Source organism: Pogoniulus pusillus, chromosome 16, assembly GCF_015220805.1.
Source record: "Pogoniulus pusillus isolate bPogPus1 chromosome 16, bPogPus1.pri, whole genome shotgun sequence".
Taxonomy (NCBI): domain Eukaryota; kingdom Metazoa; phylum Chordata; class Aves; order Piciformes; family Lybiidae; genus Pogoniulus; species Pogoniulus pusillus.
In genome coordinates this window covers 10,579,890-10,604,697 of record NC_087279.1, presented here as the reverse complement: position 1 = coordinate 10,604,697, position 24,808 = coordinate 10,579,890, and the positions used below count along the sequence as shown (strand labels likewise).

Here is a 24,808-nt window from a genome sequence, read left to right as displayed (position 1 = left end):
CTGGTAGCTTTGCCTCTTACCTCTGCTGGAACCAGCACAGCTGTTGCACTGCCAGCTGGCTGTGCTGGACCTCAGGTAGGCACATCGCCTGTGAACGCCTATGGCACTCACGCTGTGGATCGCCTGTGAGTGATCCGTTAGATGGCGGCAGAGGTAAATGGAGCCAGGGAACAAGCAGCTCGTTCAGCAGCGCAGCCCTTTGGGCAGCTCCGTGTTTCGGGAGTGCCTCGAAGCTCACATTGCAAGTCCTCTGTTCTGACCGCGGCTAGACCTCGCACCTTCCGGTCACCGTAAGCGGGAAGGCCAAGGAGCCGCACCTGCCGCACCGCTCCCGCTCTTTCCCGCGCCTCGGCCGCCGCCCTGCCCGCCGACGTGCACGCGGCGCTGCTCGTCGTTTCCGCTGCCGCGCGGCGGCGCCCCGCGTTGTCGGAGCGCGTGGAGCGCCCAGCCCTGGGCCGTCGGAGCAGCAGACGCGGAAGGGCGCACGGGATGTGGCGTGGCGCTCTCGGCCTCCTCTGGTTGCTGCCGGTGGTCGGTGAGTGCGGGGCGGCAGCTGAGGGCGGTGGGGTGCCGGGTGCTGCGAGGGGAGAGGAGGCGGTCTGGGCCCTCAAGGGGGGTTGGCAGGCTCCGGCGTCTCTTTCTGAGGCAGACTCTGGGACTGCGTACCCAGAGGAGGCCCTCCAGAAGTCCCCGGCATGGGGGAGTCCCCGGCTTCGAACCCGTCAGCTCAGCCGTCCAACCGGCGGCGGACGGGTCCTGCCCGCCCTGTGGCGAGTGCCGACTCTGAGGCCGGAGCCCACGGCGCAGCCGAGGTGCCCCAAACCCACAAGCTTCCGACCCCACCAGTGGCCCAGTGGCAGGCAGGGGATATGCACACCTCAGTGGTTTTGGTGCGAACTGTGGTCATCGAGAAAGACACGGGTTATGCTGAGAGTGAGGTAGGTTTGTGTCGGTACCTGAGTGTGCTGTTAGCAGCAAATGGTGCCCCAGCAACGGCTGCATGTACCTACTTACTGAGTACTGTCCGGTGGTAAACCTAGGGTAGGACTACTAGGAGAGAAACGACGTGCCACAAAGTGGCTTGGCTGCTGGTCCCTCTTGAATCCCATTCCACCTTTTCACCCCTGTCATGGTAGATTTTAGCCTTCTAGGGCAAGACAATATAAATGCTTAGGTGTTGGGTGATGATAGAAACAGCAGTGCTAATATAAAATCATTTGATAACTGGGTTGATGCATAGATATCAGATGCTTACATTGATAATTGCCTTTTTTCAGTAGCACTGTTTGGAGCTGTCATGTTACTGTGCTTAAAGGATGGAGCGTGTGGGCTTCTCCAACTTTGTCACATGATGAAAGAAAGCAGATTTGGTCATAGGCCTTATCAGATGAAGTCTCAGAAAAGAAGTGCTTTTGATATCATATGCATCAGTGGCATCACCCTGATGGATCAAATTCTACACAGACATGTGCAAGAAAGGTGAACGTGATCTTCAAGGGATATGTAAAAGATCGTTTAACTTGGTCAGAGTAATAAAGGGGCACACTTTGAGTGCTGAGCATGGCTGAAATGTTGAGTTTTATCTATAAGTACTTTGAAGTATGTGCACCAGAACAAATAGTTCTTTGAGCTGTCACAATGACAGTGCCACAACAGCAACTGTACTAGCTAGCCTTGAATAAATGGCATTGGAAGGTAGAAGTTTCCTTTTTGGAGTGGCTTAGGACTTTCAGTGGGAATAGTTTAGCAGACCTGCTCTTGAGGTGAAACTTGATCAGTGTCAAGTGTTTTTGTTGCACTGGTTGTCTGAAATCCTTAGGGTGCTGTCCTGTAGGATAGGATAAACACCTCAGCACCAGATGTACCAAAACAGGAGGGAGTTTTTGCCTTCCTTAGCCATAGCCCTTGCATTGTGTTGCTTTGGGTATACTATGGATGTCTTTGGAGATGATTCAAATTATTAACCTGTTGGAAAACCACCTGAGGAAAAAGTCTCACAAGACCTAGTTGATTTACTGATCAGTTGGTGAATTGAATCAGTTGAGGAAGAGTGTTGTGGGTGCCACAGCTGATGGAATAAGACAGGAACAAAGAAAATAGAGGACCCAGATTCTTTTGCTTTGGTGCCCTTAGCCCTTGTTGGCTCAGCTCAGCCACTGGAGAACTAAGGTCTAAGCCTTTAGTTTCCAGTCTTACTGTGCTGCAGTTGTGAGATTGTGAGACAGAGGAAGAAATTCTGTGGCTTCTTTCTTTGATTGTAAGGTATTCACAAGGTATTTTGGAATTGTTTTAGCTACTATAATTTCCTTATTGGTGATATAGGAAGGAGAGACTTCTCAGGTGATGTTATGTGTCTGAAAGGGAAGAATTTGGTTAATCAGGCATAAGTATGCATGAGCACATTAGTAGAAGTTCTTTGGTATTGGTACAGGAGAAGTTCCTTTTCTGCTTGTGTTTAATGAACTTAACACATTTAACCTCTTAGAACATTTACTTAGTTTTTTATTAATGTTGGCTGAAATATTTGTGTGTGTCTTGGTATCAGAGTCAAGACTGAGTTTTCAAATGTCAAAATCAACTTAAATACTTCAGGAAAGACCTCTTACTGAAAGAACATTATTTGTTTTCTTTGCCTCTTGTTTGCTTTCTCTGAACAACTACACTTGAAGTAATTTGAGATTTTGCAGTTTAGGAGCAAAATATCAGGGTGTGTCTTGATAATGTGGTAAGTGATACGCTGACAGAATGGAAAATGAGGAATAGAAACTATCTGACTGCAGCATTTATTGCTGAAAACAGCAGTGATACTCTTGCTGAAGATTCTTATTAGGAAATGCTTTTTTGCTTAAAATTTGAGAAATATATATTCTTACAATACAGTCATTCAGGCTTCAGAGGTAGAGGAGAGAAACCAGCCAGTACATTAAGAAACACATCATCCCAGTGTAGTGCTGAAAAGCATGGAGTGTCCCCCAAGAAATCCATCCTAGGGCATGAGCATCTTGCTTATCTTACCTTTTTAGCAACACCAGTTCACTCTTGGAATGGAAAGACACCACTTAACCTAGGAACCTCTGGTTTATGATGTCTCTTTTCTTGTGCTAACAGGGTAGGGATTTTCCATGAAGTAAACAAAGCACCAGGTAGAAGCCACCAAGTCCCAGGGAAAGCCAGATCTATGGTGAATATGGTTGTGTTGCATCTTTTGCATCAAATCAGATAACCAGGAATTTTTCACATTTTCTTCTAACTGGTTTCAGGGCTTCTGTGGAATTTATAACACATTTGGCTAGTGATGTTGCACCTTGAGCCTTTGCAGTAATTTGGTAGCTGCTAGCAGATGTGACGAAGAGCGTCACCAGGCAGAGCACAGAGTTTAATCCTTTATGTATGTGTAAGAGTTGGGAAGAGCTACTTGATGATGCCAAGGTACTTTGTGAGAAGTATTTGTTATACTCTAAAGGAAATAATCCGTTTGTTAGACCTTTAACAAAATACCTGAAGCATGTTTAAATGTTACCATGGGTAAGCTGGTCAGTATGAGAAAGAGACTTGAGACAGTTGCTTCTGTAGTTGCTAACAATTGGATTTTAACTTTTTTCCAGTTTGGAGTGAGGACTGTCAGGCATACACTGATTTGAGAGGCAACGCACAACCTGCAAAATCCTGTCCTTACTACTGCTGTGGATATTGCACGCTTCGATATTGTTGCTCTAATCCTGCCTTAAAATACGACAACTGGCAATCTTGTGGTCTGATGAATGGAAGGTATGAGGCAAAGTGAATGCATACAGCTGGTTACAGTTCTGTCATCAAGTGACAAAAAATGTACGGTTTAATGGTTAAAACTTAAAACAGGACCTTTTAGCTGTCTGCCTCTGTCAGGGATCTGTGTTAATGCATACCTGTAAAATGGGAATGATGAGGTGGACATACTGGAGCATGAACTCCTGGGCAACCTGTACAAGTGTGTCTGCTTGAGTGTTTTCAAATACTTCTGGCCTTTGATGATGGGAAAATAAATCTCTAGTGTATGTTACCTTTCATAAGCATTTGGCACTTAGCCAGATGCTTGAATAAATTCAATTTCTGAAACTAATTCTCTAACTACAGGGCCTCTGACTCAGGCACTTTAACTGACATGGATTCGTTCTTCGACTCTGATGATTACATTTCTTCTGGCCCCAGGTAAGCCATGCCAAGCCTCAGCTTTTAAAATGCTTCCTTAAAGGTTCTTCATTGTGTGATAAATGCATGTGAGTAGAATATGAAAATAGAAATGCTATTTCTGTGTTAAGAATGTGGATAACTCAAACCCCATGCATATGCTGGAGTATGTGAAGAAGTAGAGACACAAGGAAGAGGAGAGATCGTGTCGTTTAGACCATAACAACCACTGGTCCATACACTTATTACTGAATGGGAAGGGTTGTTAAAAAAGTACTGACACTCTTTATGCTCTTAAATACTCACAGATTACATTTATAGTGGCTTAGTTAGAGAAACTGCTTTTGAGCTATCCTCTTGACTTTCAGCATCTTTTGCATTTAGTTTTTATCAGTGTTTACCACTTCTCACTGCAGTGACTCCAGAAGTCCCTTCCAACCCAAACCGTTTTATAGTATTTATTGTCCTGTTTCAGCGTCAGGCAAAGTAAATTAAATCTGTGCACTACATTGGTGATGACAAGAGTCCTGCTTTCAGACATTTATATAGCATGGGAGGCTATAAAAAGAGACAGGAAACTGCTGGAGAGTCTAGTGAAAGCTGCAAATATGCTGAAGGGACTGGAGGATCTCTGCGAGAAGGAAAGGCTGAGAGACCTGGGGCTGTTTATCCTGGAAAAGTGCAGACAGAGAGGATCTCATCAGTCGTTATTAATATCTAAAGGATGAGGGCAAGAGGACTAGGCCGGAGTCTTTTCGGTGCTGCCCAGTGACAGAACAAGAAGCAAAAACTGGTACTAAGGCTGTTCCAGCTGAACAGGAGAAACTTCTTTGCTGTGAGGGTACTGGAGCCCTGAAGCAGGCTCCAGGGAGAGAGGTTGTGGAGTTTCCTTTTCTGGAGAGACTCCAAACCCGCCTGGACATCGTGATCCTGGGCAACCTGTTTCAGGGTGAGCCTGCTTTAGCAAGGAGAGTGAACTAGTCATCTCCGGAGGTCCCTTCCAACCCTTACTGTGCTCAGGTTGCGTAGGAAGTAGCAGTTGAGCTCCGGCGCCTGGGGCGGGAGGCAGAGGAGGGGCACTGGCGCCGCTCGCCCCGCCCCGGCAGGAGGGGCCGAGACCCCCTAGGGGGCGGGGCGAGCAGTGTGACGCATGGGGGTGTGGCCGGGCGGCGGGCGCGGGGCGAGCGGTGGCGGCGATAGCGGCAGCGGCAAGCATGGGGTAAGCGGGCACGGTAGGGCGAGAATCAGTCGCGGCAGAGCAGCCTGTGTGCGGGGAGCGACTGGGGGTGCGCAGGCGACATTCCCCCCGCTGCCGGGGAACAGCGCTGTGCGGCACGGCGGGTGCGCAGGGCCGGGCGAGTCCTCCGGCAGCCGCGTCGTGTCACCTCTTGATGCGTCTTTCTGCTTTCTGTACGCGGTAGGAAGGAAGGCTGGAGGCACCTAATGGTAGCGCTGCTGCGGTGTATGCCGGGGCATCAGTGTGAAGAGGGTAAATGATAGAGTCGGTTTGGTTGGAAGATCATCGAGTCCAACCGTTAACCCAGCACTGCCAGGAGCACTGCTGAAGGGTGTTCCACAGCACCACATCTGCGCGGCTCCAGGAATATCTCCAGGAATGAGGACTCTACCCCTGCCTTGGGCGGCCTTTTCCGGGGCTTGACAGCCCTTTAGCAGGAGGAATTGTTCTTTTTATCGAACTTAAGCTTCGCCCCAGGCACAGCTTGAGGCCATTTCCTCTTGTCCTAGGGCTGTTACTTGGGCGAAGATGCGGAGCCCCATCTCACTTCAGCCTTCTTTCAGGTAGTTGTAGAGAGCGATATAAGGTCACCACTGTTGGGTACTTGGTCTCTTTTGACCCAATAGTTTTGTACACGGAAAGGATTGATGTAATATATATATAGGAGGAGAGATGTTCCTGCTTCTCTGCTAGGCTTGAAGGTGCTGTCTCCTGTATTTTCACATAGTTCCCGTGCATCAGATGTGAGCCTCATCTTGCAATCAGTGTTCACTCTTGATGCGTTTTTAGTTAAAAGACTGAGTCTTTGGAGCTGCAGAAATACTGAATCTGCTGTAATAATAAAGGTTAAATATATTGCTTTTCATGTCAGCAGGCAAAGTTAGTAGAAAGCACAGAAAATTAAAGTATATAGTCTTTAAAAGAAAGAAAGAAACAAACAAAAACCCCAACCAAACAAAAACTAAAATTACAAGTACCTGCACAATTGCTAAAGGAATTTAAGCCCACAGTCCACAAAGGAGTGTTTGTAAATTACAGAAAACATTTAGGAAGTAGTAGCTAAGTGGCTTTAATTACCTATTTTCAACTATGGTATGTCTAAAAAGAGAATCCTTAGGGATACTTGCCTTTTTCCTTACAGTTGCATTGCAGCACTGAAAAATGTTGTACTCTTGCAAAGGCATAGAGACAACATGAAACTTACTTTCTGTTCAGGCCATTTTAATAGGAAGATGGTAATTATTCACCAAAATACCAACATTGATAAGCCACGTGCATGCAGCGTCAGAATGGGAAAGAAAAACACAAACAAAACAAAACCCCACCGATTTCCAGAACTTTCCAAAGTAACTGGTGACACCATTTAGGGTGTTTCAACATGAGGAATGAAAGTGAGTAGCAATACTGGTGATTTCAGTCAGTGGCACATGGAGTAGGTTTCTTTCCCTACACTTTGCCCAGGCTTTTGTGTGCTCTTGGGGGCGTTGGGTTGTTTTGATTGGTTGTTTTGTTGTTTGGTTTTTTTTTAACCCAAGCAGTAAATTGTATTCTGTGATTCCTGGAAGAGTTATTCCTGTTTTTTGCCTGCTAGGTGTACTCCGCCCTCTTGTTCCTTGCTGATTTCTTATGGAAGACAAGTTTTGCATTGTTTCTTGATGACTATGTTTACTGTGAGAGAGGAGTGCTGATGTGAGTGGAGATAACTCTTTCTATCTCCAGCAAGACGAGCAGTCTCTGAACAGTTTATTGTCTGAGGAGAGGTGACAGCTTCCTTTAGTGCTCTGTTCTTTCTCATGATTTGCAAATACTATCTTTGATATTACCCTCCCATAGTGGGAGGTATGGTTTCCTGGCATTAAGTATCAGAAAGCCTTTAGTTTCTCGTTCTTGCATCTGCCTATTCCTAGTTACCGCTCCAGCACATGCGTCATCAATCTTGGCTTTTTAAGAGGATTTCTCCTTTCTGAGGGCTTGTTACAAAATGCATGTGGGCTTGCTACTGGGATGAATGAGTTGGACCATCGCTTCTCCCTGCTTGGAAAACTTGCTACAGTTAAGTTCTGTACCTATGGACAGTATTCTGGAAGGCTTAGTGGTGATGTGTATTTTTCTTATCTGGCTAAGGAGTTTTTAACTTGTGCTTTTGCCTTTCCCCCCCCCCACCCATATGTGTTTATTCTGAGGTCTTGTGGAAGTGCAAGCAAAGTAGCAATTTTTTAGTAGTTTATTTTTGCTAGTATCCTTTAATGTTAATGTATTTCAGTACTTCAATATCAAGTGCTGTTGAGGCAGGAGTGCAAGGCACTTTTGGCAGTTCTATTAAATGCAGTTCATAGTTCAAACAGTTTGTGTTCTATAATCTTCTTTTGGACATTTTAAAGACAATGCATTTCATTCATTTGTAATGTCTTAATAACTTTCTTTCAAGTACTTGAGAGAATTCTCTTCCCAAAACACTGCATTTGGAAACAAATGTTAGGAAAAGTATAAAAGTGTTAACTCACATCTAGGCTTTTTCCATTGTTGACCAATCATTAAAGATCATTTGAAGCCTGTGGATCAGAGTGTGTGCATTGGGTTTGTATGTTTAAACTTGCCAACACATTTTCCCTAACGCATGAGGTGACCGTACATGATTTCTACAGTTTCTGCTGGTGGTGTAAGTGCACTGTGGCAAGGCCTTACCCCTGGAAGGCATTCCACTGTTTTTTGTGTGTGTGTGTTTTGGTGTGGTGTTTTTGTTTTTTTATTTCTTTTAATTACTGAATTTTCCCCTGCTGTGCTCTGGTTTCAAAGATGGATGGTGAATAGTAAAGTTAATTTAGTTGTCTTGACCCATTTAATTTTGCACTGATTCACTGGAACCACAGCTGCCATCATTTGCATTGGTAACATGGTTATTCAGCCTTGGTATGCCAGTTTTCCTGTAGTGACCCTTACTGGAAAACGAAATTAGATGACTCACATCCACAGTTCAACTAATTGAGAAGTAGCTGAGTGTTTAAGGAGGTGGAGCAATTCGGAACATCTGTATCAGAGTCAGAGAAGTAAATAATGTAGTCGAGACAGCTATCAGTCTTTCTGAATGGAAACAGAACTTCACATTGACTTTGTACACAGTTAATCAGACTCTGGATTAATTTCTGCCTTGAAATTACAGCAAGTTGTCTAACAGATACAGAAATGCTTGAGACAATGCTGTTCATCCTTATGTGATGGTAACAGGGAGGCAGAATGGCAGTCTGTCTGGGAAGCCTCAGCTGGCAGAGTCAGAGCTGCCTTGTCAGATTGAGGATGTGCTCGCTGGAGTTTTGTCCTGGGCTGATCGATGTGTTGACTTGTGGCAGTTCTCCTGTGAAATGGAGAAACCCTATGAGATGCAGTACCTGCAGTAGTCTGCTATGAGCATAATTGGCAAAACCAGTAAATTTCTGACTGTGGAAGATGTATTAAAAAAAATCTAAATTGAGATACAGCAAATTAGGATAATCACAAGTCTTCTCCACAGACAAGTTAAAAAAATCCTCTGATATCCCCACTTCTTCTCCACCATCCCTACCAGGGACTTCACTTTACACTTTGTGTTTTTGGATGCTCCAGCATTTGAAATAAGTTGCCAATGACAAGAAAATAAAATTAAATTCTTAATTGGAAAAGAACTTGTAGAAATGTAAGCAGTCTCTTTCTTGAGTGGAGGATTTGTTTTCCAGTACTGATCCTTCATATTTTCTGTAACAAGTTAAATCACATACAGAGCCTGTTCTGTAAGGCTTATGTTCAGTCACGGGTTAATCTCTCCCGGGAATGTAAGCTTCTTGTCTAGAAACAATTGAGATTTGAAGGTATTTAATATTTAAAAAAATACATGCTTTTGCTAGCCTGAAAAGTAAGTAAAAGCTGGCACAGTTTGTAATCAGAACTTGCATTACTGAGCATTTGGGTTTGTGTTTCTTGTAGTTTAAGTGAAGAAGCTACTTCTGACACAAATCAGTTGTGAGTTGCCTTTAGTGGTTTCACAGCTGCCTCCTTCAAACTTAATGCTTATGCAGGTTCATTTACTCTGAAACCAAGATGAAAGAAGTGATTGAAATATGCTGTTCTGGCTCAGCAGGTGTGTGTGGTTGGGTTAGCACGCTCTTCTAACTGCAGAGGGCTGTGTCATGGCAAAAAGCAAGACAACCTGGCCTAAATGTGCAAAGTAAGATTAATCCATTGGATTTTACTCAGGGCTGTACTCCTCTAGGCATGTACTTCGTTGACTGCATGTACCTACTAGGGTAGAGTGTTACCTCTTCTAACTCTTTGGGCTTTGCTGTGCCTCTACACATGTGACTCTTCAAACAATAATTTTTTGACATGCAGGTTAACTCTGGAAAGAGCTTGTAAAAGCAACCAAAGGCAGAGTAGAAGGGACCCTTCAGAGAAGAGTCTAGTAGCCCAAGAAACACTGAATACTTCCTTCACAATGTGGTTAAAAGACCATGCTTGTTACTTACACAGTGTCTATGAAAGTGTGGACACATGGGTTCCAAAGCCAGCTCTTAATTTGCCATTTCATATACTTCCATAAAATAGCCATGGCCTGAGGTGTAACTAGATGTATTTGTCTTAGGTTGTGTTGTTGAAGTATTATGGGAGAAGGAGAATGCCTTTAAATTGCCCACTTATTCAGAGCTGCAGTGGTAAGGTCGTCTGTGAAATGAACAAGTTAGTTTAATTTCAGGAAGTTGTGCAAAGGTTGTTCTTTTGACAGTGTTTTTATGAAAAATGTTTTACACCATTAATTTTTAATGTGATAGTCCTCTGTGTTTACTAGTATGATCTCTGTCTCTCAGCTCTACTGAGAGGTAAACTTGAAAACCATTTTTTTTAATAGTTTGTTGGTTATTTTTTAATGTTCTGGAAGGAATCAGTCATCAAAATCACTTCAGTGACTTCTCTTATGGAGGTCTCATTAATGATGAATATCATTTAAAAGGAGGAGTAGCAGTCAGCCAGATGTGAGCTTAACTGCAGAGGTCTGTTCTCATTTGTGCAGTGTTAGATTTTCCTTGATGATCCCCATTGTGCTGGATGAGTAACACCACTTCTGAAGAGGAGGAGAGTAAGGCAGCATTCCATTTCTCAGTAGTATAAGAAAATTAATTAATTTAATTTAAGATTTGCTCCTACCTGAACAAAGTGTTTCTGGATTTTATATATGTGATGATGTATGAGCAGTGTGTGTAAAGGCTGTTTCATATAAGAGCTGGTTTATATGGTAAGCAAAGCTGGTGGGTGTAACCCAGTCCAAACTTCTTTGATTGTGTTTCACTGTGTTGGGCAACTCTCATGCTGGGTTGCAGTTTGTCAGGAAAAAATGTGTGGGTTTTGTGGTGTTTTTTTTTTTTTTCACTTTTCTGTAACAAATATATTTTCTAATTAGTTGCTTTAAATATGTTTTTAGAAACACTGTGGTATCAATAGTAGCAAATTATTGGCATTGCAGTTGTTTAGGTGGGGAAAAATTTTGGTGGTAGCTAGATTTTTGTTGTTGTTCAGTTAAACTTGTTCTGTGAATTCAGTTAGCCATTTCAGAGAAAGCCCTCCCGTTGCCTTAATATTGATCCCAAATTTTAATTAGGCTGGGAGATAACACCCTACATTGTTGAACTGGCATCCTAACAGTGGGACTACTTCTTTTGCCTTAAATATCTGTGCCTGTAATCACTCTACTTTTTTTCTTTTTGCCACTGAAGTGGCACTGTACATTATTTATTGTCTGTAAAAGCAAATGCCTTATATTGTTTGAGGACAGGTTTCATGCTAGGGGTCCAGTGGACTTGTCTGAATTGATCTTGTGACATGCATCAAGCTGTGGTCTTAATTCTTACACTGTCGATGAAGACTTGTAGTCCTCCTGAATGCAGCTCTGACTTTTCCCTTTGTTCTGGGCATATTTGTAATGTACCTGTTACCTGCAGCAATTATTGTCAACTGTCTACAAAGTGTACAATAGGAGATTTCTTGGGGAACTTCCCTGGAAAACTGTAGTTTTCAGTATGCATTACAAAGGGATTTGTGTAAATAGACATATTTAGTACAAGCAGACTGTTTATAGACCAAGGAGAAATGCTTGTATACATCTTTTTAATAACCTGTTGGATCTAGGTAAAACCACAGACTCCAGGAAGTTCCCTCCCTGCCACTTTGTCATACAGGCTGTTTAAGAACTTGTGCTAAACCTGCCACTTGAAAAAATAAAAGCTTGTGTCTTTGGGGGAAAAAAATAGTGATTAGCTTTACTTCCACTAGGTCCTTGTGTATGAAAATAAAGTTTATTATTTGGGGCTTAAGGTAACCCACATTGAATTCCTACTTGGACAAATATAGGACACACTGAGTGAATTTTCTTTGCAAAGACTTGCTTTTTTCTATAACACCTCTGCAGTTGTGAGGCTTGTTGGCTTGCCATGGCTTTATTGTTGCCTTGGTATTGGTTCTCCCACCAGAGATTGCTCGGGTGATGCTGGGGGTCACTGGGGCTGTGCTCAGATGCTGACAGTAGGGATCTAGCTCAGGTTTATTTAGGCTGTACGTAAACAGAAGTGTGCCAGGGATTGTTTTGGGGAGCTCCTTCTGTGAGCTGCTCTTCTTTTTTTGGGGTACTCTGAACTTCGGAATGTTGTGATAAGCTGTAGTGCTTTTCAGTGGCAGCTAATCTGTGTCCATGCTAGAGCAGTTGAGGAGGCAACAACTAGTGATGACTTAAACTGATACCATGATGATGGTTTAGCCAAAAATGACTGAAACCATTTTCTTCACGTTAAGGAACTGTGTGTGAGCAGGATCCTGGGAGGGACACTCAAGTGCTAACTTGAGTTAACATTCATCTGAAAGCCCAAGGCAGTCATCACAGTTCTGGTCCATCCTCCACTGCGCTGAGTAGTTTATAAAATGACTTAGCAGTTACTCACACATGTCAGTCTGATGAAACTATCAAGATTTCACAATTCTTTAAACCACACTCTTCACTCTGAGTCTTAAGCTACCTGTTACCCACCTCAGGAATCACCCAAGCCTCATTTCTTAGATGTTTCTTGATCATGTGGGCAGCAGGGCAAGGGAGGTGATTCTGCTGCTCCACTCTGCTCTGGTGAGACCTCACCTGGATTACTTTGTCCAGCTCAGGAACCCTCAGCACAAGAGCATGAAACTATTGGAGCAAGTCCGGAGGAGGCTGGAACAATGTTCAGGGAGCTGGAACTCCTCCTCTCAGAGGAAGAATAGGCTGAGAGAGTTGAGATGGTTCAGCCTGGAGAAAAGAAGGCACTTGAGTGACCTTCTTGTGGCCTTTCATTCAAGTGTTGGGGACAGACTTTTTAGCAGGGCCTTTTGTGACAGGGCAAGGGGTGTTGGTTTTAAACTAAAAGAGGGAGATTTATACTAGAGAGAAGGAAGACTTCTTTTACAGTAAGACAATGGCACAGGTTGCTGAGAGAGTTGGCAGAAACTCTATCCCTGAAAACATTCTTGGTCAGGTTGGACAGGGCTCTGAGCAACATGATCAAGTCGAGGGTGTCTCTGCTTACTGCAAGGGGAGGTTTGACTAGATGACCTTGTACCTTCCATCTCAAAGCATTCTCTGATTCTGTGTAGAGACCTTGTTTTGGGGAGGTGGCCCCTGGGTAAAGTGACTGGAGCAGGCCATGACTGGCACCAGCAGTCAGTGTCATTGCACCCAGACCATTGAGAGTGGACTCTTGTGTTGTCTGTTTTGATTGTCAACATGTGCTGAAGCTCCTGTGGCCCCAAATCCAGCTACACTAAAATAGGCTGGTTAGTCTATTCATCTTAAAGTCATGCTACTATGTTCTACTCCCTCAGGGGAGTTTGCTTTCTTTGTAATAGCAAATGACTTCTTTGAGTCTTTAGCAAAGTGGGGTTTATGTTTTGAATCTTCATGCTGAAATATTAAACTGAGGAAGCAAAGTGGGGTTTATGTTTTGAATCTTCATGCTGAAATATTAAACTGAGGAAGCAAAGTGGGGTTTATGTTTTGAATCTTCGTGCTGAAATATTAAACTGAGCAAGTGTGTTGTTTGTGAAGTTGAAAAAAGAAATAATCCTTCTGGAAGACTCCTGGGAACTCATACTACTTTTCCTTTAAGAGGTTTATCCTTTGTTTTACTGCTAGGCTTTAGAGGCAGAGTGTGGCACTGTATGGCTGTGACTGAAGTGTTTGGCTTGGGAAAGTATCTCAGACTAGGAACTTGTTTGGTCATGTTCTACACCAAAGTCAGGAGAAGCGTAGACCATTTCTGGGAACTGTGTCCTTTTCTGGAGCAGTAAAGAACAAGATGTGTATATTCCCATTTTTTTTCCACTTTTAGGAATGGCCTAAATTATTTTCTGAGGTCTTTCCAGACCACCCCATGTTACAGCCTTAACTCCCTATTTGTAAATGTTTGGGTTTAAAAGCAGCCATGCTGCTTGTAGCATGGGACAAATCTTGGAGCAGGTTAGAACTTGCAAAATAAATAGGCTGCTTAAACTAAATTTTCAGAACTAGTAGGTCCCCTCGTTGTTCATTTGGATGGGTTTTTTTGCTTTTCTGAAGGCAGGATTGGCAGTGTGTCCTGTTGCCATGAATACACAGATAGGCAAAACTTCCTTTCCAACAGGGCTTACAAAATGTCACCGACTTGACTGATCCAAACTGTTAAGAAGGTTTAAAAATGTGTTGCTGCTATTGAAACTTGGGTATTCTAAAGGGCCTTAAGTACACTCAAAGCATTTTACACTGTTTTTGACAGCGTTTAAGAGTGAGATTAACTTCTATAAACAGCACTATTTAGAGCCTAGGTTTAATTGTACTGTTTTAATATGGTCATTGTGCCTCATTTGGTGCCAAAAGGGGTAAAACTGGCACTAATCAACTCTCTTTCTGTGGACACAGAATAACTGGATTTTAGAGAAAAGGGAAGTCTTACTGCACACACAAATTGGTGCTTTGTGAAGGTGAGAGAAGGGTAGGGCAAGGTAGGAGAGAAGTGGTGGTAGGAAAGGGCAAGCAGTGTCTCTTTATATTTACTTTCCTATGGATATTTTAAGTAGCAGTTTATGTTTGCTGCAGTAAAACTGCTACCAGGCTTGATTTTGTTTTCTATTAAGTTATTGGCACAAGTTAGCTTTTCTGTGAAAAGAGAGAAGCAGGAAGTGGCAGTGAAAGAACTCAAGTTGCTTGTAGCAGCGTGTGCTATATTTAGAGACTATAGTATATATAATGTGGGAGTCTGGAAAGCTGTGTTCAAACTGACGTCAGCAGAGCCTTTTGCTTTGGTGCTGTGACCACCCTAACTTCTGCACTCTGACGTTTGTTTGCAGAGTGCAGAGAGCTTGGGTTGGGTTTTGTTTGGTGTTTTTTTTATTGCTCACTTAACTATTCAGTGGGGGGAAAAAAGGAAGCCACATTCTGTCATATCTGTTCTTTTCCGTTATGTATAAAGCTAGTAGTTGATCATTAAATTATCATCTAATGTGAAGTTACTCAGAAAGAAAAATGGCTTCAGAGTCCCGTTAGACAGATTCATCAAGTGAAAGCAATTAAATGAGGCAGTAGTTTTGGTCAAGAAAGGAGTATAGGCTTTCTGGAGTCACAACTGCAGGACAATCTTTATGCAGTATCTAGAATATTTTAACTCTTGAGGCTTAGACAGTTCACTCAAAGTGTGCTGAGCACCATTCTGGCCTTACTTGAGTAATGTCTAGTACTGGTGGCCTTCCTGCACTTTTTTTCAGTAGTTTTATTACTGGGTTTTGTTTTGTCAGTTTTGCTAGTGGGATATTGCTGAATGTTCAGGAAGAAGTGCTCGAGGTAGTACTTTTTGGGCAGTAAAAGAAGGTAGTGCCTGACCATTCACTTATTGCAAAAGACTATTGCTGGGTTTGCTTATCGACAGAAATTGTTAGAAAACAAAAATATTTTCACAGCAGAGCTCTTCAAAGCAGAGAATGTTGATGCAGCGAGCTGCAAGCTGGTAGCATACACTGCTTTGCTTTGCTTAAGCATCAGGCTGCCTTCTGTTGTAAGACATTAGTCTGCATGAGCTCAAGCACTGGCAGGAAAATTGTGATTCTGCTGTCAAGCAGGTAATAAAAATGCCTACAATAATCCACTTGTGTACTGTCTCCTTGGAAAACTCTGGGAAGAGCTAACTATTGTCTGTTGTTTTATTCCCTGGACTGTTGCTGAAGACCTATGATTGTGGTCTGTAGTAACACAGTATTTCAGCAGGTAGAGCTGAATTGCAGCATTTACACAGACAAACACAGAACTGTGCTGTAAGGGCTGTGCACCTGACACACCTTTACTTTAAATATGGGTCTCTATTTAGCTCATCAAGTGATGTATGCCAAGAGTCACCATGCTGTGGTTGTGTCGTTTCAGCAAAGGCACAGACACATAATGAAAATGCACAGTGTCTCTATCAACTTGCTGGTAATAAGAATGTAGTGGTTTGGGTTTTTTTTCCCCTGGCCCTGAGTTTTGCCTTTGTCACTTTTTCCCTTACTAGTGATAGTAAATATGCAGTGAGGTAACCTGCTTTAGTGAGCAGAAAACTTGCTACTACAATGAAACAAATGGAGCCCGTGCTTCAAGCCATCCAGAGTTTATCTGGTGGTGGTGGCCAGCTTGGCTGCAGACGCACTCCTTACAGATAGACTTATCAGAACTAAATTTGATTGTAAAAGATAAGTCCTCCCTGCTACTTTCCTGCTATGCTAGTTCATTTATGGTGAGTAGGCATTTCTTCACTTTTTCTCCACTTCTTAGGTTTCACACAGACTCACAGAATTAACCAAGTTGGAAAAGACCTCTAGGATCACCGAGTCCAGCCTATCACCTAACCCTTCTGATTAACTAACCCATGGCACTAAGTGCCTCATCCAGCCTCCCCCCAAACATCTCCAGTGATGGGTACCCCACCACCTCTTGTTTGATTTTTGCCCAGCCTTGCCAAAATTCAGTGAGGTTCATTGTAGAAGTGAAGCATTCTAGTTTCTTTGTTGGGCCTAATCCCTTCCTTTGACACAATTTGTGTCTCTGGCATAGCTTACTAGCAGTTCTCCCCCTCCTCCTTTCTCTACTGGGAAAACAGCCCAAGGAAGAACTTAGAAGACTCTTTTTTTGTTGTCTCTGCTAATGTTGCTTGGTAATAATTGTGTATAATGGAAATGTCAACTTCCCTAGTGAGAGAGCTTTCTCAGCATTGATAGAGAAGTAGGAACAAGAGCAAGGAAAATGCCATTGGCACTCCACAAGTAGGAGTATTTGTGGTTAACATTTGGGATCGTTCATGTTTCTAGAGGTGTTCATAGTGTGTCACAGACATTCATTCTGCTTCTTGTAAGCACTGCAGTCAAAATATTGTCCAATGTATGAATCTACTGTGCACACTTCTCTTCCTTTCCCAGTGTATTTATGATTTCATATGAGTATGTAGTAAGAACCCTGTATGGTTAATTTGAATTCCACAAAGCACTCTTAAATCTCATCCATTTCCACATACACAAGGGATCAGCTTGTGTTTTCACACTGATATGATATATGTCTATTGTTGGCTTCATGGACAGGAGGCAGACACTGTTTCTGGATGTAGTATCACTGTGAATGTTTATTTGTCTTCCACCTTCAACCCCTTCCCTTGAAATTCTATTTGTACCTTCATTTTTATACTAGGTTTGTAAGAAACTGGATTTTTTTTGATGGAAATGAGCTGACTGGTGGACTGTGCTGAAGAGAAGCTGATACTAGTAAGGATAGGAGTAGCACTGATAAGCAGCATGATTAGGAATATACTTGTGCAGTCAGCACAACATCCTGCAAAGGTGCAAATAACAGAGAGAAAGCATACATGCCTCTTCACATTCTGCAGCTCTGTTGCAATCTTCCATTTGCTTTCTTGGCCACGTTTCTCAGATGGCTTCTGTAACTTCAGGTGGCTACAGCAGTTCCTGCTTCATGTTTTACATGCAAAGGCTTAGGTGCAGTATTAAATAGAGTAATCAAGGAGTAAATACATAGTCTCATGTTAAGTGCTTAACGAAATCAATGCATATGTTAGATACAGTTAGATAAAATGGTTGCTCAGATTCTTGAAAAGATTTGACTCAAGCATTTTCTTATAGTTGTTGCAAAATAGAATAGAAAATGAGGGAAGCTCTCTTAGAAGGAAAAAAAAAGGCATTTTAAATTGAACTTGTTTTGTGCTTAGATTCAGTGTCCAAATTACTGAGGCTTAAGTTGCTCTGAGTGACTGAGGTGAAGTCTTCTGAATGTAGAGCATTTTGCAGTGATTTAACTTTTCAGTGTCATCAGTACTCGGTTTTCACATTCCATATCTGTTTGGTAGCCAAGTGAGAATTGCTGGAGGCTTTGGAGATGTGTCATTGTTAAACCTATTAACAGGAAAAAAACAACATCTGTAGTCAGAATCTCTAAAGAAGCAAACCCAGGATGGATATAAAACCAGTGCTCTATTCTTATTATTTTAGAGCTCAGTGCTCATTAAAACTGACTTCCTGCAATTGTTCCCAAAATTGATGCATGGTGCATTTTACATTGGTGGTGATTTTGACTTCTAGGGCAGATGGGCTTCATTGATTTCAGACTGTAGGAAACAAATTATGTAAAGTAAGAAGTGAAAGGGAATTATTACTGGGCACCAAATCTTTTAACAGAGCAACTTTTCCTTCCCTGTGAGGTAAGCCTTCCAGTACCTGAAGGGGGCCTGCAAGAAAGCTGGGAAAGGACTGTTTACAAAGGCTTGTAGCACTAGGACAAGGGGCAATGAACTAGGGAAAGGTGGATTTGGATTGGGTGTTAGGAAGCAGCTCTTTACTATGAGGGTGTTAGGAAGCAGCTCTTTACTATGAGGGTGGTGCAACACTGGAACAGGCTGCCCAAGGAGGTGGTGGAGGTCCCGTTCCTGGAGGCATTCATGCTTGAGCTTGATGGGGCTCTGTGCAGTCTGATTGGGGGTGTGCTTGCAGAGGGTTGGACTGGATGACCTCTAGAGAGCCCTTCCAGCCCAGTACATTCTATGAATTGTTGGGTGAATTTGTGTTAAAGTTTCTTACTACTTCTGGTGGTGTGTCTCTAGCAGTTTTGGAACTCTGATTGCAATTGGAGTGACCGTTTGTGCCGTGATTATCATCACTATTATCCTGTGCCTCACCTGCTCCTGCTGCTGCTTGTACAAAGCATGTCGAAAACCACGGCGTAAGTATCTGCCCAGCTGTTCTGTTTTTCACATCTCTAAGACAACTTCCCCCTCCCAGAAGATGATGTTCCTCTGAAAGAAGACGATAACCTTACCTTAACTTACCTCTTTGCTGCAAAAGTTGCAATACTTAAAACACTAAGCTTTTAAGCTGCTTCAGAATGTGAAGTTGCAGGAGGATGTTTTGGAATATTTTCTAAGCATTTAGAAGGTTTCTCTCTCCACCCCCTCAATATGTGGATTTAGGGTGAGTTGGGGATATTTGTCTAGCTTAGGTGAGCAGGTGACATTTTAAATACACCAAAGGCCCAGGACTGCAACAGTGCAGTCTTGAGCAAAGTCTGAAATTGTAGCATAAAGGGGAAGAAGATCTCCAAAACTAAACTGTTGCCCTTTATTATAAAATGTTAATACTTCCTCATTCCAAAGAGAGCTATGAACCAGTGTTCCAACATCTCTTCCTAGGAAAATTAACATCTTGATGTGTACTTGCATTTCCAACTGCTGTTTAGAGACAGACACATGAGTGTACCTGTGTCTGGATTACGTACAAAAGGAAAACCATGTGGGCAATTGTGGTAGGAAGCTCTGTACCTAATAAAGGAGGTCTCTATCACCTTCATCTTTAAAAGAGAATGACACTTTAAAAGGAGCATTTTTTTCAGTCTCATACCAAATGATAGATAATGTGGCTGCAGGCTTGAGTTCCTGGTTTCTGAAGAGGCCAAGAAAAAAACCCTTTGTTCTTCTGTGGCCGAGCAAGGAGCTGCGTTGGCTGCCAGCCCAGTGTGTGGAGGCTGTTATTACCACTGAGATCAATGGAAGGGTATTTAGAGACATCTCTCTAAAGCTTTCGTGGAACTTTGAAAATGAAATTACCCTGAGTTTGAAGAGAGAAATTGATCTTCAGAGAGAATGTTTTTACATTATTGCTTTTGGCTCTCTTAGGGGATCTCCTAGAACCACCAGCACTAACCATGTTCCTTTTGCTTTCTTGTAGCCGTTGTGGCCACTACGACTGCCACTACAGTGGTTCACGCTCCCTATCCCCAGCAACAGGGGATGGCACCTGCCTACCCAGTAGCTCCATATCAAGGTTATCAGCCTGTGGCTGTCCAGCCACAACCTGGAATGCCAGTAGCACCGTACCCTGCACAGTACCCTCCCCCTTACCCCATGCAGCCATCAGGACCTCCAGCTTATCATGAAACCATGGCAGGTAAGGCAGCCCTGAGTGTTTCTTCATCTCCTAAATAGCTAGAGACAGTTGCTTTAGAGGCAGTCTTGTGTTATTTGCATATATTATTTTCTCTGGCAGTATCAAGTTACAGTGGATGCTGTAATTCACCCTTACTGAAATTTCTCCATCACCATTTCTATGTTGAGCATTGCTGGAGTAGAGGTAGCTGTAACCAAGTTTGGTGACAAGTGGGACTGTCAGTAGAATGTTTTCCTAGTTCAGTTGAAATTTCCTATTAAAACAAGAATCCAGTTAACATCTGGTATAGCAGTTAGGAGTTTCTGCATGCCCTTTCTATTCTAGTATTTGCTAATTTTTTCAGTGTCTACACTGATGGCATTTTCTAGTAGCTAGCTTGTCTGGAATGTTTCTGGAATTCAGAGATTCTGATCAACTTCAGACATGTTTGCCTAATGACTAGAAGTTAAAATTAGCAGAATCTTTTATCCTTCTGCTTTCCTTCTGCCATTGCATTGTTTTCATGCGGCTTCATTGTTGCCGTTAGTTACATCCGTTTCTGCTGGTGATAGCCATTCTCTGAACAGTTGCCTCCTGGCTGTTCAGAGAGGCCAAAACTAGGCTCTTACCTTGTCCTAGGATCTTCAAGCCCTCTTACAAACCACTCTGTTTATCCTGTTAACTAACAAGCAAAGCATAGTCCTCGATAGTAGCTAATGCCCTTAGAAAGTAACTCTTCTGTGACAGATCAGATATAAAGTGGCTGTTCATCGTCTCAGACATTTGTAAACCAGTCAGAAATTGCACATTGATGATGTGCAAAGCAGCCTGCATGTAAAGACACTGACTTGGCTGCCCTGTTGACCTCATGTTTCTGTTGTAAACTCTGAAGAAACTGTAAGTTTTATGGGATTACCCCAGAATGCTGTGGCTGCTTTACCATGTGATGGAGCCAATAAACTGGTCATCCTGCTTCTCTTGCTCTGTGGTTTCTCAAACCTTTGCTGCTTTATTAGTTCTTAAAATCTTTTTATTTCTTCTTGGAAAAATCTTAAAGCACTTCCCACATTGCCAGCTGACAATGCCTCAACATGAGAGCTCTCTAATTTATTTCTGTTCTCTATCAACCAAAGGGCAGCTTCTTAATTCACTTTGGAGAATAGAAGACTCCAAGGAGGCCTTACTGTGGCCTTCCAGTATCTGAAGAGGGCCTACAAGAAAGCTGGTGAGGGACTTTTCAGGGTGTCAGGTAGTGATAGGACTAAGGGGAATGGCTCCAAGCTAATGGAGGGCAGATTCAGATTAGACATTAAGAAGTTCTTCACCATAAGGGTGGTGGCACACTGGAGGGGTTGGCCAAAGGCGTGGTGGAAGCCCCAGCCCTGGATGTTTTCAAAGCCGGATTGGATGTGGTTTGGGGCAACCTGACCTAGTGGAAGGTGTCCTTTCCCATGGCAGGGGAGTTGGAACTTAGATGATCATTGAGGTCCCTTCCAACCCTGAAAAGTCTGTGATTCTGTGGAATTAGATCACAGGCAAGGGAGGATCACCTGCTGTGTTACACAGGAGTTACAGCCAATCACTTTGACAGATCAGCCGGGCATAACCACACACCCCATCCAGGCATCTGGTCAGGTGCTGTGTTAGTTCAGATAACCTGTGCTGTTTGACAGCCCTAAAAGCAAGGATGCCATTTGAGAGCAGCTTGTCTCAGACTACTAGAAAATAAGGATATCTTCTGAATGATGCACATCTCTATAAGTCAAACCTCTTTGATGTGCTTAAGAGTGGTGAGATACTTTTGTTTTTACCTTTTATTTTATTTTTTTATGAACTCTGACATTTGTCAAGAAAACATTTCTACTGGAGGAATCCTAAAATGCTTTCTTTAGGCCTCTTTCTTTTATCTGGTGCTTTATTTTCATTTTTCTGCATACCGTCAGATGTTTCCTATTGTTTGTGCATCTCTGACTTCCAGTGTCTGTTCTTTTGGATCCAAGCTGTTCTTTTTTTGACTGCATTTTTTTAGACTGTTATGCCCTGAATGCTAACCATGTGCCTGTGGTTGCCATAATAGACATATACACCTAAGTATATATATAAAAACAACCACAAGAACAAAGGGTTTTGTGATCTTACTTTGGAAATGAAGGTACTTTCTGGGTTAGCACAAACTGTCCTCAAGTCCAGTTGAGGTGCATAGTAAGTTCACAGTTTCACAGGATGTTAGGGGTTGGAAGGGACCTCCAGAGATCGAGTCCAATCCCCTAGCCAAAACAGGACCATATAATATAGTGCAGGTCACACATGAATGCATCTAGTCAGGGCTTGAAAGCCTCCAGAGAAGGAGACTCTACAACCTTTCTGGGCAGCCTGTTCCAGTGCACTGTGGTCCTTACAGTGAAGAAGTTCTTCCTCATGTTGAGGTGGCATTTCTGTGCTGTAGTTTACATCCATTGTCCCTTATCCCATCACAGGGCACAAGTGAGCAGAGGCTGTCCCCTCCCTCCTGACACCCAGCCCTCATATATTTTTAAACATTTATTACATGCCCTCTCTGTCTTCTCTTCTGCACACTAAAAAGCCTCAAGTCTCTCAGCCTTTCCTCATAAGTTGAACTGTGTGTTCAAAATGGAAGTTGCCTTTGTAGCTACAGAATTCATTCAGAGTATAGATTTTACAAATCTGTTTTTTCTTGGTTTGATTTTGCAGCTGGTGCTGGAGCACCTTACCCAGTCAGCCAGCCCCCTTACAACCCTGCTTACATGGATCCTCAGAAGCCCACCTATTGAAAGATCTACTGTGCTTCTCCATATTCTACGTATAATTTGTGCTGTTTACACCATGCAACTGTAGTATACTTCTCTGGAAGACAGCAGTCTTTTGTCTAAGTCAAAGTTAATTTGGTATCTTTTCTGTAATGTTTTGAGTATGAGGAAGGAGTATTTTTGTTGCAGACATGGTTAAATTTATACCTCAAGCAAATGCAAAGAGAGGTTTTGCTCTATGTACAACGAGAAAAGTGTGTGGAAAGAGTACTTCAGAGATAAGAACCACAATAACATTTGCTGTGCAATAATTTTTCACAGGAATGCTCTAATCTGGGCATTATCAAACACCCAAAGCTGCAGCAATCTTTTGCACAGTATCGAAACAGGAAAGCTTAAGTCTCCAAAAATCTACCTGATTTATGTTATGTGTGTTCTGCCTGTTGCTGTTGTTGGGTAAGAGACTTATGTTATACATTTCATTTACCATTCAAAAGGGAATTTTCCTTTCTTGAAACACATTTGCCTTCAGTGGAGCAGACCACCATGTTTGTTTGTCTTCAGAGTAGTTGCATTTGTCTGTGCTTAAGTAGCAGGAGTTGACAATTTCCTCATATTCTTTCCTGGTGTTAGGATTTGGGATTTTTAAAAATTTGAGTGGTTTGTTGGTTTGGTTTATTAGTTATTTGGGGGTTTGTTGTTTGTTTTGGGGGGTTGTCTTTTTTAATTTGTGCCTTCTATTGAATATTTTCTCAGGCCATTTTAAGTTATAGCTAGCAATTAACAACAAACTGAACTCTCTGCCACTTAGTAGAACAAATAGGTCAAAAGGTGAAAATCTGAGAGTTCTTTGTAAAATGGTTGGACAGGTATTTGTTGTCCAAGTAGTTCTGGACAAGCCTATGTAAGGTATGTGTTGATGGAGAGTTTGGAAGTAAAACCAGCACCTTAATCTTATGTTAAGCAGAAGTACCTGCTAGTGTTTAGTCTTGCCTCATCACAGGGAAAGAATTTGCAGGAGAGATAGGATGTCAGAAATAGATGGTGGTGTTTAAAGTTTAGGGTTTGTCATTGCCTGTCTCTAAAGGGGAACTGTAGGTGGCAGGAACCTAGAAGTGGGATTTACATAAACTCAATCTGCTTTTGAATAATGGTATGTGGTGCTGTGTTCAGCCTTCCCATAAAGCTGAATGGAAGGCAGAGAAAGGCAGAATGTGGTCACATGGAGGCAATGTATTCTCAGGAAGGTAGTGCTTGCAGTCATGAAACATCTTGAGACCATCCTCATGACTACCAGTGTTAGCAAAGCTTTTGTCTCTGTACACCTTGTGTTGATCAAACGTTTTTTAGTTGTTTTTGGTTCCCTCTGCAGTTGTGTCTTTTCTGCCACTGAACTACAGCTCTGCTGAGGAACAACAAGTCGTGCAGTCTGTTGTATGTGTCGCTGAGACATCACTGGGGAAATAATTTTGACTTATCATGTACACTGACTTGACTCTTTTTTTCAGAGAGGCTGTTAAGCCATTCGTGCTCCAGTTCTACCTTTGGGGTGTATTAACTGTTTGAAAACATTGATGGTGGCATTGCTTTACCTCATGTGATGGATGGAAGGTGCTGCTGTCAAAGGCAGCCTTATTTCTCTTCCTGAGTTTTATTTCTGGGTTATTCCAATTGTTTTCTCAAGAAAGTCTTTAGGGCATTTCAGAAGAAACTTGTAGAACTTTGTAGACTTTTGATTCGTGCCAACCTATGTCCCTCTGTTACACCTTTCTAAGAGTGTTGAAGTCAGTAGCGTGAAATGGTGCCAGGAGGCATTCACAGAGTATGCATACCCTGTATCTGTATGTTCCTCCTCCTTCCTGCCTTGTCATCTGAGAAACTGGGCAATGCTTCATTACACTGCTAGCAGTTATGGGAAAGCAACCCAAAATAGACCTCCTCCTGTATGGAGACTGAGGCATTTTTCTAGAAATGTGCATTTTTTATGTGTGGGAGGGCACTGAGTAACTGCAGAAATAATGCCCTTGCTATAGATCCTACCCTTATACATTTATTGCTAGAAAAGGAGTGCAGAGACTATTCCAGCTTGTTCATTAGGCAGCTGCCTGGGTGGAGCCTGGCCAGTGCTCCATCTCAAAGCATAGTTACCATGTTCTAGTGTTTATGAGGTGGT

General features: G+C 42.7%; 2 protein-coding genes across 8 annotated transcripts in view; one reads left to right on the top strand and one right to left on the bottom strand.

The window, feature by feature from the left end:
* RNF123 (ring finger protein 123) overlaps positions 1 to 436 on the bottom strand; it is a 50,820-nt gene extending 50,384 nt beyond the window's left edge. The window contains exon 1 of one of the 5 annotated variants that reach the window (XM_064156395.1): positions 21 to 436. The gene's annotated coding sequence lies outside the window, so the exon portion shown is untranslated. The remainder of the gene's footprint in view (positions 1 to 20) is intronic. The other 4 variants (XM_064156397.1, XM_064156398.1, XM_064156399.1 and 1 more) reach the window with 4 other exon arrangements.
* On the top strand, positions 382 to 24,594 carry SHISA5 (shisa family member 5). Of its 3 annotated transcripts, none has more exons than XM_064156402.1 (6): positions 382 to 535; positions 3,606 to 3,768; positions 4,114 to 4,188; positions 18,553 to 18,668; positions 19,670 to 19,888; positions 22,580 to 24,594. In XM_064156402.1, exons 1-6 carry the CDS (start codon positions 490 to 492, stop codon positions 22,657 to 22,659), a joined length of 699 nt encoding a protein of 232 aa, XP_064012472.1. In that variant the 5' UTR covers positions 382 to 489; the 3' UTR covers positions 22,660 to 24,594. The 3 variants fall into 3 exon arrangements, with proteins under 3 accessions (XP_064012472.1, XP_064012471.1, XP_064012473.1); XM_064156401.1 differs by having other exon boundaries at positions 18,550 to 18,668; XM_064156403.1 differs by lacking the exons at positions 382 to 535; positions 3,606 to 3,768; positions 4,114 to 4,188 and adding an exon at positions 5,335 to 5,386.
* The last annotated feature ends 214 nt before the right edge of the window (positions 24,595 to 24,808 follow it).

What these genes read in the sequence shown, in the direction of transcription:
- SHISA5 (XM_064156401.1), top strand. Translation starts at nt 490, where the DNA reads ATGTGGCGTGGCGCTCTCGGCCTCCTCTGGTTGCTGCCGGTGGTCG. An exon ending in CTGGTTGCTGCCGGTGGTCG is followed by an intron (nt 536 to 3,605) that starts GTGAGTGCGGGG and finishes ACTTTTTTCCAG; the next exon opens with TTTGGAGTGAGGACTGTCAG. An exon ending in TTATCATGAAACCATGGCAG is followed by an intron (nt 19,889 to 22,579) that starts GTAAGGCAGCCC and finishes TTGATTTTGCAG; the next exon opens with CTGGTGCTGGAGCACCTTAC.